At 53.6% G+C, this 13,318-nt stretch overlaps 1 protein-coding gene across 1 annotated transcript in view; it reads right to left on the bottom strand.

The window, feature by feature from the left end:
• LOC149521034 (leukocyte immunoglobulin-like receptor subfamily A member 3) overlaps positions 1-13,318 on the bottom strand; it is a 1,043,054-nt gene extending 1,029,736 nt beyond the window's left edge. The window contains exons 1-4 of the mRNA XM_089774198.1: positions 13,289-13,318; positions 12,323-12,695; positions 10,996-11,325; positions 7,704-8,009 (exon numbers count right to left, since the gene is read on the bottom strand). Of these exons, the coding sequence (XP_089630324.1) occupies positions 7,704-8,009; positions 10,996-11,325; positions 12,323-12,695; positions 13,289-13,318 (1,039 nt within the window). The remainder of the gene's footprint in view (positions 1-7,703; positions 8,010-10,995; positions 11,326-12,322; positions 12,696-13,288) is intronic.

Genomic DNA, 13,318 nt, shown 5'->3' with positions numbered 1-13,318 from the left:
AGAGGCACAGGTTAATAAGCACTAGCAGAAGCCACATCCGACTTATTGCCCACATGAATTTAATGCAACTTATGTGCATTAAATGTAAGTGTTGAAGAAAAAGTGCAACTCAGTGTGAAGAAGAAAGTCTATGTGTTGCTGATGTTGCAGTGCAGAGCACTACTGCAAGGTGGCCATCACTGATAGAAGATCTGTCCTTAGATTTATTGAATTTCATCACAGAAAATGTCTGTTCGGGGATGTAAGTTGTTCCAAACAAGAGAAGCATCTTTGGGACATGAGCCTTGCACTTTGGAAAGCTTTGTTCATAGAGAAACGCATACAATTCCAGAAGTGGTGTTGATTTGAATTTCTCCGCAAGCAAGGCATCACTCTGGAAGTCAATAAGCTCCATTTGGAAGTCAGTTGGGGTATGTCTAGACTACAGACTCTATCGACAAAACCTCTGTTAACAAAGAGCGTCTACAGTACATCCAGTTCTGTCGACAAAGTAAACTGCTTTGTCGATATGAGAGTGTAGACGCAAAGGACAGTGCAGATGCAATAATGCCTTTTGTTGACAGAACTCTGTCGACAAAAAGCATTATTCCTTGTAGAATGAGGTTTACCACCATCGACAAAACTGCTGAGTTCTGTCAATATTATGTTGACAAAACTCAGCAGCATTGTAGATGCAGGTGTAGTTTTGTTGACAAAACCCTGTAGTCTAGACACACCCTTGGAGCATTGTCTGTCACAGAGGTGATCGGACATTCTTTACAAAGAGCTTCTAACCTATTGCCTGGCAGCTGCCTGGGAGGCACAAGCCCTTTAATAGAAGCAGTTGAAAAGGCTCACACCTCTGGGCAGCTCCCAGGCTACTGGCCAGTGGGGCAGAGCTGTGAGCTGTTTCAATTGCTTCTGTTTAAAGGGCTTGCACCTGTGGGTGACTGCCAGGCAATGCACCCCCCAGCAGGCACAGGCCCTTTAAATAGAAGCCGTTGAAAGGGCTCAGCTGTCTGGCCTCCTAACAACTCATTAGAGGCTGGGGGAGCTGCGAGCCCTGTTAAGTGCTTTTATTGAAGGGCCTGGTGCCTTCCCTGAGCCAGTCAGGCAACTGGTTGCCTAGCAGCCGGGGAACACAAGTGCCCTTTAAATAGACCCAGCTGAAAGGGCTCAGCTCCCCCGCCCCCCTCTAGTGCATTGCCTCAGGCACAGGATCCCTTGGAGCTGTTTCTATTTAAAGAGCACCTTGCCTAGCAGCTGTGGGGAAGGCAGAAGCCCTTTAAATGGAAACAGCTGAAATGGCTGGGGGGTTGCCCTGGTGGCTGCTCCATCCATAGTAATCACAGCTTAAATGTGAGATAGCATCCATTCAGTGTGCATGCTACCTTTCAAAAATGCAGATTGCTTTTTTGATGCACTTTTGCTTTATAGATGCTCTCTTTTGGAAGAAGGTTTTTTTCCAGAAGATCTCTTCCAGAAAAGCTTCTTCTGAAAGAAGCCTACAGTCTTGACATAGCCTTTTAGTCTTAAAAAGGTGATTTTTATTAAGAAAACAAATATGACATATTTGTTAAAGCATTCTTGGTTGCTAGGTGTTACAAAGAAACTTAAAAAAATTGTTCCCCTGGGATTCCGTTTCAGTTACAATGTACATGGGGGGTTAGCATAGAGGAATTTAGCCAACCTATGAGAAAAAACCCAGAGAAAATAACCTGATTACATCTAACTAAACATTCCCTGCTCCTTACATCTCCTTTGTTCCAGGGTTCAGTCTTTCCTTAGGCATGACTATCATTGCAAAATCCAAGCCTTTATTCCTGGTTCTTTCATCTTCCTCTCCCCAGCTCCTGCTCTGAACTCACACACAAAGGAGACTGACGCAGACAAAACTGGTTTAAAAATCTTGCTTTTCCCATTGGCTCTCCTGGCTCAGTGCCAACATTTCCTGTATAACCACTGTTCTGGGTTTAACCTTTTACGGAACATTCAGTTAACTCGGTGCTGGGATTTCTAAAAGACAAAGGGAGTTTTCTTCCCATCCACCACAACTTACAAGGTGCTGGTTGGATAAATATTCTGACAACAGTGATTTTGGTGTGTGCTTGGTCACATGCTATACAAGGGGCATTGAGGTATAAAGGATTAAGGATATAGATGCTTGGAGGATGAGGGGACTATGCAGAGGAATGTAGAGAGGGTTTATCCTCCTTATTCAGCTGCCTTCTGCTAGGTTTTGTTACCACCTCACTGTACAGCACATGCTCCTCTTCAGCAGGCTGGGCTTTGTTTTTCAATGGGGATCTGTGAGCATTCAAGGCCGAGAACTCTATGAGTGCATAGGTGACTTCTGAGTCCTGGTGGGGGAGAAAAAAGACACAGTGAGGGGAAGGGGTGCATGCACCCTAAATTATTGGATGATGGGGCAGAGACATCAGTGATAACAAGGCTGGAGGAGGACGGGATTAAAATGATCTTTTATAAAAGTAGAGGATTGCTCAGAGATCAGTCAGGTATCTAAAAGGGTGTCAGAAGGGGGAGGAAGAAAAATTGTTCTCCTTGGCCTCTGAGGACAGGACAAGAAGCAATGGGCTTAAACTGCAGCAAGGGAGGTTTATATTGGACATTAGGAAAAACTTCCTACCTGTCAGGGTGGTTAAACACTGGAATAATGGAGGTTGTGAAATCTCCATCTCTGGAGATATTTTAGAGCAGGTTAGATAGACACCTATCTGGGATGGTCTAGACAGTACTGAGTCCTGCCATGAGGGCAGGGCACTGGACTCAATGACCTCTCAAGGTCCCTTCCAGTCCTAGTGTTCTATGATTCTATGATTCTATGAATGCAGGGACTTGTGAGCTGTTCCATGGAAGAAGGAAAAATTAAAGGCAACTGAACGCAAGTAGCTGTAACTGGTACAGCAGCAGCACTGCAGAAAAAGAGTTTCAGAGCAGCACAAATGGCATTTGAGGCAACAGGACTGTCGTCTGTTAGAGAATCAAGTTAATGATCCCTCCCTATTCGAGAGTGGGGAGGCCTAGGCTGGAGAAACATGTCCAGGTCTGGGTATCACACTGGAAGAAAGATGTGAACAAACTGCAAAGAGTCCAGATGAAAGCAACAAAAATAACAGATATTTAGATAATGTGACCTATGCAGAAAGGGTGAATGAGTGGGACATGTTTAGTCAGAAGACAAGAAAGCTGAGGACTTGATAATTGTCTTCTAATACAATGTTATAAACGGGACTGTGATCAATTGTCCTCCATGTCCAATAAACATAGGACAAGATGCAATGGACTTAATCTGTGCTGAGGGAGGTTTAGGCAAGATCTTAAGAAAAAAGTTTTTAACTGTAAGGGTTGCTTAGATCTGGAACAGGCGACCTAGGGATGCTGGGGAATCACCATCATTGGAGATTTAAGAGATGAACTGGACAAACACGGGCTGGGATGGGCTAGGCTTAAGGAATCCTGGGGCAGCAGAGGAGCGGGACTAGATGGTTTCTTGAGGTCCCTTCCAGCCCTACAATGGTGTGATTCAGTGCAGGTTTGGGGCGATGGGGACAGGTCCAGCTCTCCTGCCTGAACAAACCCCGGGCAGCATCCTTTGTGGCTATTCTCTGGCTGCCCCACCCCAGACAGGCAGCTGCATTTCAGGACCGGGCACAAGAGCGAGGTCTATGAACCCATTCATGGTACCTGCTTTTCTCCAGCACCTGTGGATCGCTCATTTGATTGCTTATCGTCATGACTGGGATCCACGTCCCTGGTGTGCGCTCTGGGCTGAGGTCCCTCAGGGCTCTTCAAAGGCTTCAGAACTAAAACAGAACCAGAGAAGAATGGAGCTGACGTGGGAAGTAGCATGAGGTTGGCCAGAAAACAACTGACAGCAAAGAACATGAATTGGAATGGATTAGAGGGTTGTTTATACAGGATTCAGATAAATGCTCACTGCAGTTGGTAAAACACTAGTAATTACCAATATTGAGAGGCAATATTAGTTATAACAGAGATATGCTCTAATCCAGGGCTGGGCAATCATTTCTGATGGGGGCCACTCCATGAATTTGGTCCTTTGCCATGATAGCAATGGAGGAAGTGCAGGCTCTGGGATGGAGGTTGGGTGAAGGAGGCAGTTGTGACCTGTTGCACTGGATTGTTGTGCCAGAGTTTGGATTGTGACCTAGGGCACGAGGGGATTTTGATCTGGGGCAAGGGGAAATGGGTGCAGGAGGGGGGCAGAGGGTTTGGGTATGTAGAGTGAGGGGCAGAGGGTTGGGGCAGGGAGGGACTGGGGTGGCAGAGGCAGGCTCTGGCCAGGAGACTTATCTGGGTGACTCCCAGCCAGCAGCCCAGCACGTTTCTCAGCCAGCCTGCCTACCTGCCCCTCCCCCCCCACAGGCTGCAGGGCCATGTGCATGTGTGAATAACTACAAATCAGAGGGGAGGGGGCGTGGTGTTTTGTGCAGCCTGTTATTCAAACAGGAAGCTCCCATTGGCTGGTTTCTGACCAATAGGACTGTGCTGGGGGTGGAGGCAGCTCATGAAGCCTCCCCCCTCCTTTTCAGGCTCACGGTTGTGAAACAGAAATGTCCCAGTAGCCGCTTTTCTAAGCCGCGTGCGGGTGGGGCAGGGCAAGCGAGGAGCCTGCCTGGGGCTCCTGCTGCATCCACGGGCCGGATCGAGGGATGTTAAATATCAGTTGATTGACTAGTTGATTAACCTCAGGAATTCTTATTGGTTACTCGACTATTCCATAGTCCCTGGGGCGGGGCCGGCAGCCAGTGCTCTCTGGCCCCACTCCCAAGGAGCCCCCTGCCACTCTGAGCTGCTGATACAGAGGCAGCAGGGCGGGGGCCAGGTGGGAGCTGGTCTGCGCAGGGAGCCTGTTTAAAAACCAGCTCCCCTCATGGACTGGCTGCCTGTTGCCCTGCGCTGTCGCCTCTGATTCAGTGGGTCTGAGCTCCCAGACCCGGCGTGAGCTGGGACTGAGCAGGGCTGCCTGCCTGCCTGGCTCCTAATACACGTTAAATGCCGAGCTGCAGTGGGGGTAGGGCCCAGACTTGATACAAGCCAGCACTGAGCTGGGCTTCTGGCCAGTCTGCTAAAAAAATTCCTGACAAGCAGGGGGGAGGGGGAGAAGGGGACTGCATGTAGTCCAGCATTAACCTATAAACTTTTGCTTATCAGTTAATCGACTGCACTGTTACATCCCTAGCCAGATCCAGTGGCTTGGCAGGCCAGATTCGGACCATGGTCCATATTTTGTCCAGGCCTGATCTAATCAGTGTAGCTGTAAGTCAATGAGTGATGTATTCATTAATGTCTCAGTCATTTAACGCTAATTGTGGACACAGATAGTCCAGTGCTGAGGAACTGGTCAGGGGGTCGTTGGCTTTTTGAGTCAAATTGAAATCAAACCTAAGAAAGGGGTTTCCTTTGTTTTACAGCAGCATGTGAGGGATGAATTTTGGGGTGTGTGCTAGAAGAGAGGAAAGGTGCCAGCGCTTCTCCAGTTTCAGAGGGCTTGTAGGTTTCCCTTTCTCTTCTCTGGACACTGCTGTGAAAGGACGGATCAACTGTCTCTAATCAAACTTCCTCTGAATTGGTTCTGTGACATCATGTGTGATTGACGCCAAACATGCACCAATCTGTGACTGGAAACACTCTTACTTTAACAGCTCAATTCTCTCTGTACCTGCACTTCCCACTCAGAGGTGAATACCTCAGTTACCATGGATACCTTAGGTTTGGTTTCCTAAACACGGTGGCATGGTGACTTGTGGCTGTTAATGGTTTAACTACGCAATTGTTTCAGGCTACACCATATAGAGAGAGCAGATGGGAGATCACAACGGCAGCTCCTGTCACTCACTTCTTGTCTTCCTCCAGCCCCAGTAGAGCAGAGCAGCCAGGACTTCAAGCAGGAGCAGGGCACCGCCTGCTGTCAGCAGAATATCCCGGGTATCGAGTGAGGCTGTTCATGCAGCAGGAAGAGAAAAGGGAGGGAAGGGGATGTGAGAACAGCCAGGCAGCCCTGGGACAAGGGTGGGACCCACAGACCAGTCGACCAGTACAATGGTTTGCTGAGCCAGCCCTTCACTGACATGTTCTGTCTGTACCAGCCGGCTCCTGGTTCTAAGGCTGGAAAGGGAGATCTAGTAGTTATGGGCCTGGCTTGGGGCACCGGCCATGGGTGTTTAATTTTCTGCTCCACCACAGTCCCCTGGGGGTCTTGCTCTGTCCTTGCCTCCCTTCCCCATCTCTACAAAGGGGACCAAGAGGTTCAATCTGCTACTGACACAGCAAGGAGACCAGACACCTGGGCCATGAAATTGTCATCGCTCGAACAGGGAGGGCATGTGACAGACTTGTCATCGCCCCTTTGTTTTCTATCTGCATGTGGCATCTCTTGCCCCACCCGACCTCCCTCTCCCAACAGAGCCCCAAAGGATGGTTCTCCTCCCTTGGGAGCAACACAGGGGACTGAAAGAAGGAATTAGGGACGTCTCACCTGTCCTGGTGATGTCAGTTGGGCTCCCGAGGGACAGGACCCACCTCATGCTCATGTTCCTCTCATACCGGCAGGTGAATTCAACAGTGTTATTAGGACCAGCCCTGAGGATGCTGGTCACAGAGACGTTCACAGAGCCAGTGCTGGGCTCTGTTGCATTGACCTCAGATCCTGAAGCCCCAGGGACAATCTCAACTCCATCCTTGTAGAAATGAAGCCTCCACTTGTCGGTGTCCCCTGCCACAGTGCAGGTGAGGAGCAGGGGGAGCCCTTCACTCACCGCTCCAGATGGGGGATCCATGCTCGGTGCCAGCTGGGGAGGGGGATCTGTGGGGAGCAGGAAAGGGGAGGAGTCAGCAGGGACAGGGCAGGGGACAAAGTGAGGATCGGTGCTTTGTCTCCAGAGCCTCTTGTTTCACCTCAGCACTCTGAGGGTCTCGGCACAGCAATGAGTGAGAGCTGGGCTGGGTGGTGAGGGTGGCTTCCCCCACACAAAGTGAGGGGCTTGGAAAGGAGGTCAGAGGCTGCCATGGACACCAGGACGTGAATCAGTTTCTGTCATCCCCCATTGCCTCAGGCCCCATCTGCCGGCAGGGCGGGTCCGGGGTATCTGGGGTCCTGCCCTCTCAGGCCAGACTGGCTGGGAGCTGGGGGCCCTGCTGCTATGCAACTACCCAGAGGAGAGAGAGTCAAGGTGGCCATATGGTGAAGGGAACCAGCTTAACCCCCCCAGCACCATCTCCACGGTGAGGCCTCCCCCCCCCACCTGTATCAGAGGCAGCAGGGAGTGATAGGGGAGGATGCTGAGAAGCAGCCTCTGCATGTGGCAGGCCGAGGCTCACCATGGCCAGAGGCTGCTCCATGGGCTCCAGGGCTGCTGGACTCAGCGTGACAGGGACCGAGCAGCCCCGGCTCATGCTGGTCCAGGTTGCTGTGACTCTGCATTTCGAATATAGGACGTAGCTCATGCCGGCTCCAGGAGCTACCCCTGCTGCAGCTCTGCCGACTGGTCATATCGACCAATCGAGTCATCGATACAAATTGTATTGGCGACACGATGAGCCAGGTCACCGAAATGTAACTTCCCAAATGCCGACCAGAGCGGGGTTGAAATGGAGCTGAGTGACGGGGCTGTATCTCTGCCTGTCTCTGGAGGAGAGGCCCCACCCAGAGCGAGCAAACCCCAGCAGACAGAGGGTCTCACCTGTCACTGCTATGGAGATGGGTCGGCTTCTTTCTGATGGGATCTCTCGCCCAGACTCTGTCCTCCAGGACCCACAGGTGTACGAGCCGTTTTGCCACCCAGCCCCCACCGACAGCCAAACAGAGGCCGTGGCGCTGTGTGGACGGAAGCAGAGTTCCTCGGGGAGCATTTTCTGGCCGTCTCTGAAGAACTGGATCCCAGACACATTGGGTGCCCCAGCAGCTGAGCACGTCAGGGTCACGGCCTCTCCAAGGGTGTAGACAGACTGCTGCGGGGACACGGTGAGCTGGGGAGCCAGCAGGGGGGCTGGGAAGGACAAGAGGGTCACAGGTGGAGCTGGTTCCAACCTGGGAGTCTGGTGGTGGAGACTTAGAGCCCTGGGTAGCTTTGGGCAGCATCCCACTGTGACGACGCATCGGGGACCCCTGATCTCACACCTCCGTCTGCAGTAAGTTGTGACTCCGCCAGCCAGGGAGGGTTTATTGCTTCTCAGAGATGCAGCACAGCCCAGGTTCGATGTGGATATTGGAGTAAGGGGGCCAGCAGCCTTATACCCCTTGGGGTAGGGGCACAAAGGCCCCTGATCCCCCCAGTACTTGAGTTAATCTCTTCTCTTCACGCTTGCCCAGCCAAGACTGCCCCTTCTCAGAAGCACAGAACACACATCCCGCCAGGGAGCCACTCCCCTTCCTTTGCTCAAACCCCTCTCCCCGGCCAGGTGAGAAGCCGCTGGCCATTGCCTACCTGCTTGTGCTCGGGGTGACCCTCCCCCGCTGGGCAGTGCTTACACACAGAGGCCAGTAGGGGTCACCCACAGCACACGCAGCAACCAGCGAACGCCCAGCCAGAGTGGACTGAGGGCCACAAGAGCAGACAGCTCACCCCAGAGTGCACAGCGCCCCCCCCCACATCACACCCACACGGCTGGGATCTGCCCATTGATGTGAGGGCCAGGGCTGTGAAGCAGCCTCTGTCGTGGCAAACCTGGGTCCATCATGGGCAGAGGCTGCTTCATGTCAGCTTTCCCTAATCCCCTGCCCCGTCCTGTGGCTGCCTCTGATAGAGGCCCAGCGGGGGAGGGCAGGTGGCACCATGGAGCCTGGGGGGCTGGGGACTGACTTTTAAGATGGCTTCCCCCAGCACCAGCTCCTGATCCCCCCCCCCCCCCACACACACACTGTCCTGATAGAGATGAGGGATGTTAAGGACCAGGCGGATAGTCAATTCTCCCTCCCCCACCAGACAGAGGCAGCAAAGGAGAAGAAAGAGGATACTTCAAAGTGGCAGCGCCACACAACTGAGCCTGGGATCAGCTGAGTGGTGCTGCCGCGTGTGATGCCTGGGTTCAAATGGGGACTCCCCAGCTGATCCTGGGCTCCAGCGCAGCCTTCCCATGGAACCCGCAGTCAGCTGGGGAGTCCCCACCTGATCCCAGGTTCCGCTGAAATGCCGGGCAGAGCCGGGATCAGCAGCTGACCCAGGGCTGGGCAGAATATGTCCAGGGGGCCAGATCCAGCCTGCCAAGCCACTGGATCTGGCCCACGGACCCCGCTGCTGGGACCCTCAGGCATGTAGCTCAAAGTTCAGTCTGTGTGAACTCCCTCCCCAGGTCACCATGCAAACCCTCTGCACCCCCTTGCCCCGGGTCACAGCTCCCTCCCAGAGCCTGTACCCCCCCTACATCCCTCCCGCAGGTCAGAATCCTGCACCCATACCCCTCCCTCACCCTACTCCCCTCTCCCCTGCCCCCAGTCACCACCCACACCCTCTGCAGTCTGTACCCCCTTTTCTCCTTCTCCCAGATCCCCTCCTGGATCCCCTCTCCCAGGCCAGAATCCTCTCCTGCACCCTTACCCTCTCCCTGACCCTACAACCCTACCCTATCCCCTGACCCAAGTCATGACCCCCTCCCTTTCCCAAACAGCCTTGCTGACCTCACACCATCTCCTGCACTCCTGTCCTTTATCCCATGCACCCCTCTGTGCCCAGCCTCCATCCTGCACATCCTCCACAGAAAAGTGGAGCCCTTGACCACTTTCCGAAATTTTGAAGTGCCCCCCCCCCACCAAAAATTATTACCCACCCTGACCTGACCCCAGATCTGCGTGGCACTTCAAATCGGCAGTACAGCATGGAGCCGCTCAGAGTCCCCCGCTGACCCCAGGCTCCAGGCTGCAGCTGCCACTTTGAAATGTACAAGAGCCTCTGCTGGGGACTCTTGCACATTTCAAAGCTGGCACCTGCACACAGCGGGAGTCAGAGAGACTTCTTGCTGGCTCCGGGCTGCACGCGGAGTTCCAGTCCTCAGAAGTGCCTGTTGACTAGTTGAGTCCATCGACTACTCGACTAGTAAAACAACTGTCACTTAACATCACTTAATACAGATACAGCAGGGCGGAGGTGTGTGTGTGTGGGGGGGGGGGGTGGAGGAATGTGAGTAGATAGAGATTAACCTAGGCCCAGGCTTATCTGTAAATTGTTTGATTAATTACACGTTTCCATCCCTACTCACTAGGATGAGCATTGACCATGCACTGGCACTAAGAAATTCCTGCAAGTTGTGTGAGATTCCTGCAAGTCAGTGACCCCAGGAGCAGCCAGGCATGTGGGAAGAACAGGAGCTTGGTCAGGACCAGGGTCCTCAGGCTCAGAGAGAGGGGCAGGGCCACAGGGGGGTCTGGAAAATGGGACCAAACACCGTCTAGAGCATCCCTGACAGGTGTCTGCCCAGCCTGCTCTTAAATAGCCCCAATGATGGAGATTCCACAACCTCCCTGGACAATTTGTTCCAGTGTCTAACAACCCTGACAGGCAGGAAGTTTTTCCTAGTGTCCAACCTCAACCTCCCTTGCTGCAATTTACGCCCATTGCCCCTTAGCCTATCAGCAGAGATTAAAGAGAAGAGTTTTTCTCCCACTTCCGTGTAACAACCTATTTGGTACCTGAAAAATGTATCATCCCTCCCTCAGTCTTCCCTTTTCCAGACTAAACAAACCCAGTTCTGTCCCTCCTCTCCTAGCTCATGTTTTCTAGCCCTTTCGTCACTTTTGTTGCTCTTCCCTGGACTATCTCAAATCTGCCCACCTATTTCCTTAAATACAGCACCAGACCTGGGCACAGCGCTGCACCTGAGGCCTGGTCCAATCTCTCTAGAGGAGCTAGAGACAGGGGTTCAAACTGACACAGTGGGTGTTCCTGTCAGGAGCTGTGGGACCAGGCTGGGTCTCACCACATCCACGGAGCAGACACCCGGCCACGGGGCCAGCAAACAGCATTAGACCAAGGGTCTCACCTGTCACTGCGATGGGGATGCGCTGGCTCCTGTCTGATTGAAACTCTTGTTTATTCACACTGCGCCAGTATTCACAGCTGTATGCACCAGCATCCGACAGGTTAACCTTCGACAGCTGGATCGAGGCCATAGGACAGTACCGGATTTGGGGGAATTTCTGGGGTTGGAGTTCCTCTTCATCCCTGAAGAACCGGAAACCAGCCAAGTCATACACCCCGGCAGCTGAGCACGTCAGGTTCACAGCTTCCCCAGTGATGTACACAGGCTGCGGTGGGGACACGGTGAGCTGAGGGGCTGGAAAAGAGAAGGAGGTTGGGGTGGAGATGGTTCCTGCTTGGGGCCAGGAACAAAGGAAGATCCAGGGAAGGGCAGAGCAGGGCGGGATCCTGGACACAGACCCCAGCCAGCCCCAGCTCCGTGCCCAGGAACCTTGTCCCTGCCAGGCCATGCAAACCCTGAAGAGCAGAGATCTCCCTGCTGGGGACCCAGTGGGACCAGCCTCCCCTGCTTGGTACCTGAGGGGCAGCTCCTCCCCGGGTCAGCTCAGCCTGCATGTGGTGGGAGGTAGGTTTTTAGCAGCTGGGGCCGGGGTGTCAGGGGCTGCCCCCAGCAAGCACAGACCAGGCTGCCCTGCACTAAGGGTGGGTGGTGGTGACGTTCCTCAGCGCCCTGGATACCCTCAGATAGTGTGACACATGCCAGCTGGGCTCTGCTCCACTGACTCTAGAGGCAACGGCTCCATAACTGTAGCTGAGATCTGCCCCACTGACGTCATGGGCAGTAGAGGATCTTGGTCCCCATGTTCTCTGTAAGCTGGGCACTCGTGTGGCCACTTGGGAGAGATTCCAGTGCCGCCCAGCTGGTTAGCAGAGGGCCACAGCTCGGTTTATTTTTGTGCTGGTGGTGCACATTCACACATGCCTCAGCGCACGTAAAATTATTCTCCACATGGAGGGAAAAAATCCTCACTTGGATGGAAATGAACAGAGAGAACATTTATCCTGGTGCATTGCTGCCAGCACTAGGGGTGGGCAACAGGTAACAGGACAGTGACCCGTCCCACAGCCAATGGAAATCATGACTGAGCAGTCCCGGCAGCTGCAGCATTTTAGAATTTCTGAGCATGCCCAGGGCAAACCTCTCAAGTCCTCGTGCTGTGAGCTTCCCTGCAGCAGTGCCCAGCTCTGAGATTCAACTGAGGCCCCAGCTGAGCCCTAAAGAGGCTCTGAGAGGGAGGGAGAGGCCCTCACCAGAGAAGGGGTGAGACTGTGGTATTGGGGTGGGCTTCAGAATCCCACTCGTCAAACAGCAGGAAACAGGGGCTCACCTGTGACTGCGATGGAGACGGAGCTGCTGTTCTCGGAGCGGACCCATCGATTGGTTTCCTGTCTCCAGTACGCACAGGTGTAGGTCCCAGCACTTCCCTTCCCAACTGTGAGCTTCATCTGGTACCTGGTACTATTGGGTACCATGGCAGTGGCATCCTCCTGCCCTTTGTGATAGAAGAATCTGTATCCTGAAGCCTGCTTCTGCTCAGGAGACGTGCACACGAGGGTGACCCTGTCCCCTGGGAGATATTCTGTGCAACTGGGGTACACAGAGAGTGTGGGGGCCGCTAGGAGAGCTAGAAGAGAGGCGTAAGAATAGAACTTTTCCAGCGTGGCCCCGTCTGCCCCAGGCTCACACAGTGACCCCTCAGACTAGAGGACATGGAGGAGAAGAGAAGTGACAAGATTTGGCGGAATGTGGGGAAGGGAGGGGGGAGTTTTCACTCACTGCCTCTCCTTTGGGGTCCCTGCAGAATCTGCTTTTAATGTCTTGCTGGGCAGTGCTGGGTCTGTGCCCTGGTCCTGAGCCCTCCATGGGAGCCCAATGCTGGGGCAGAGAGACCTCCCCCCCTCCACACACACAGCCCCACAGCAACGGGCCCTGCGCAGGGGCTAAGTGTCATGGGGAGATGGGAGCTCAGTCTTCATGGCCCATCCAGCCCTCGCTCTCTCTGCTGAGGCTGCCTGTGAGGGGCTGGGCAGTGCCCATAGGGCTTGGGGCAGCTTCTCCCCTATGGCCTGGGCTGGGACCCTCCAAGGGGATTTCCCCACAATCAGCCATCAACACAAGTTGCTTTTCCACCCTCAAGAAGATGGCTCTGGAGTGGAGCTGCTGCTGCTGGGCAGGTTCCCCGACCCACCCATGACATGGGGCACCCAAGGACTCCTCGTCCTGGCAATTCCAAACACCCAATGGAAGAGGAGGGGGATCCCCAACCCCATTGCCCAAGAACCTCCCACCCCACCGTGAACATCTCAGCAAGGCCGGGAGGCAT

Source organism: Pelodiscus sinensis, chromosome 30 (genome assembly GCF_052426305.1).
Source record: "Pelodiscus sinensis isolate ZL-2025 chromosome 30, ASM5242630v1, whole genome shotgun sequence".
NCBI lineage: Eukaryota > Metazoa > Chordata > Testudines > Trionychidae > Pelodiscus > Pelodiscus sinensis.
The sequence above is the reverse complement of the archived record's forward strand: the minus strand, read 5'-3'. Positions and strand labels throughout refer to the sequence as shown.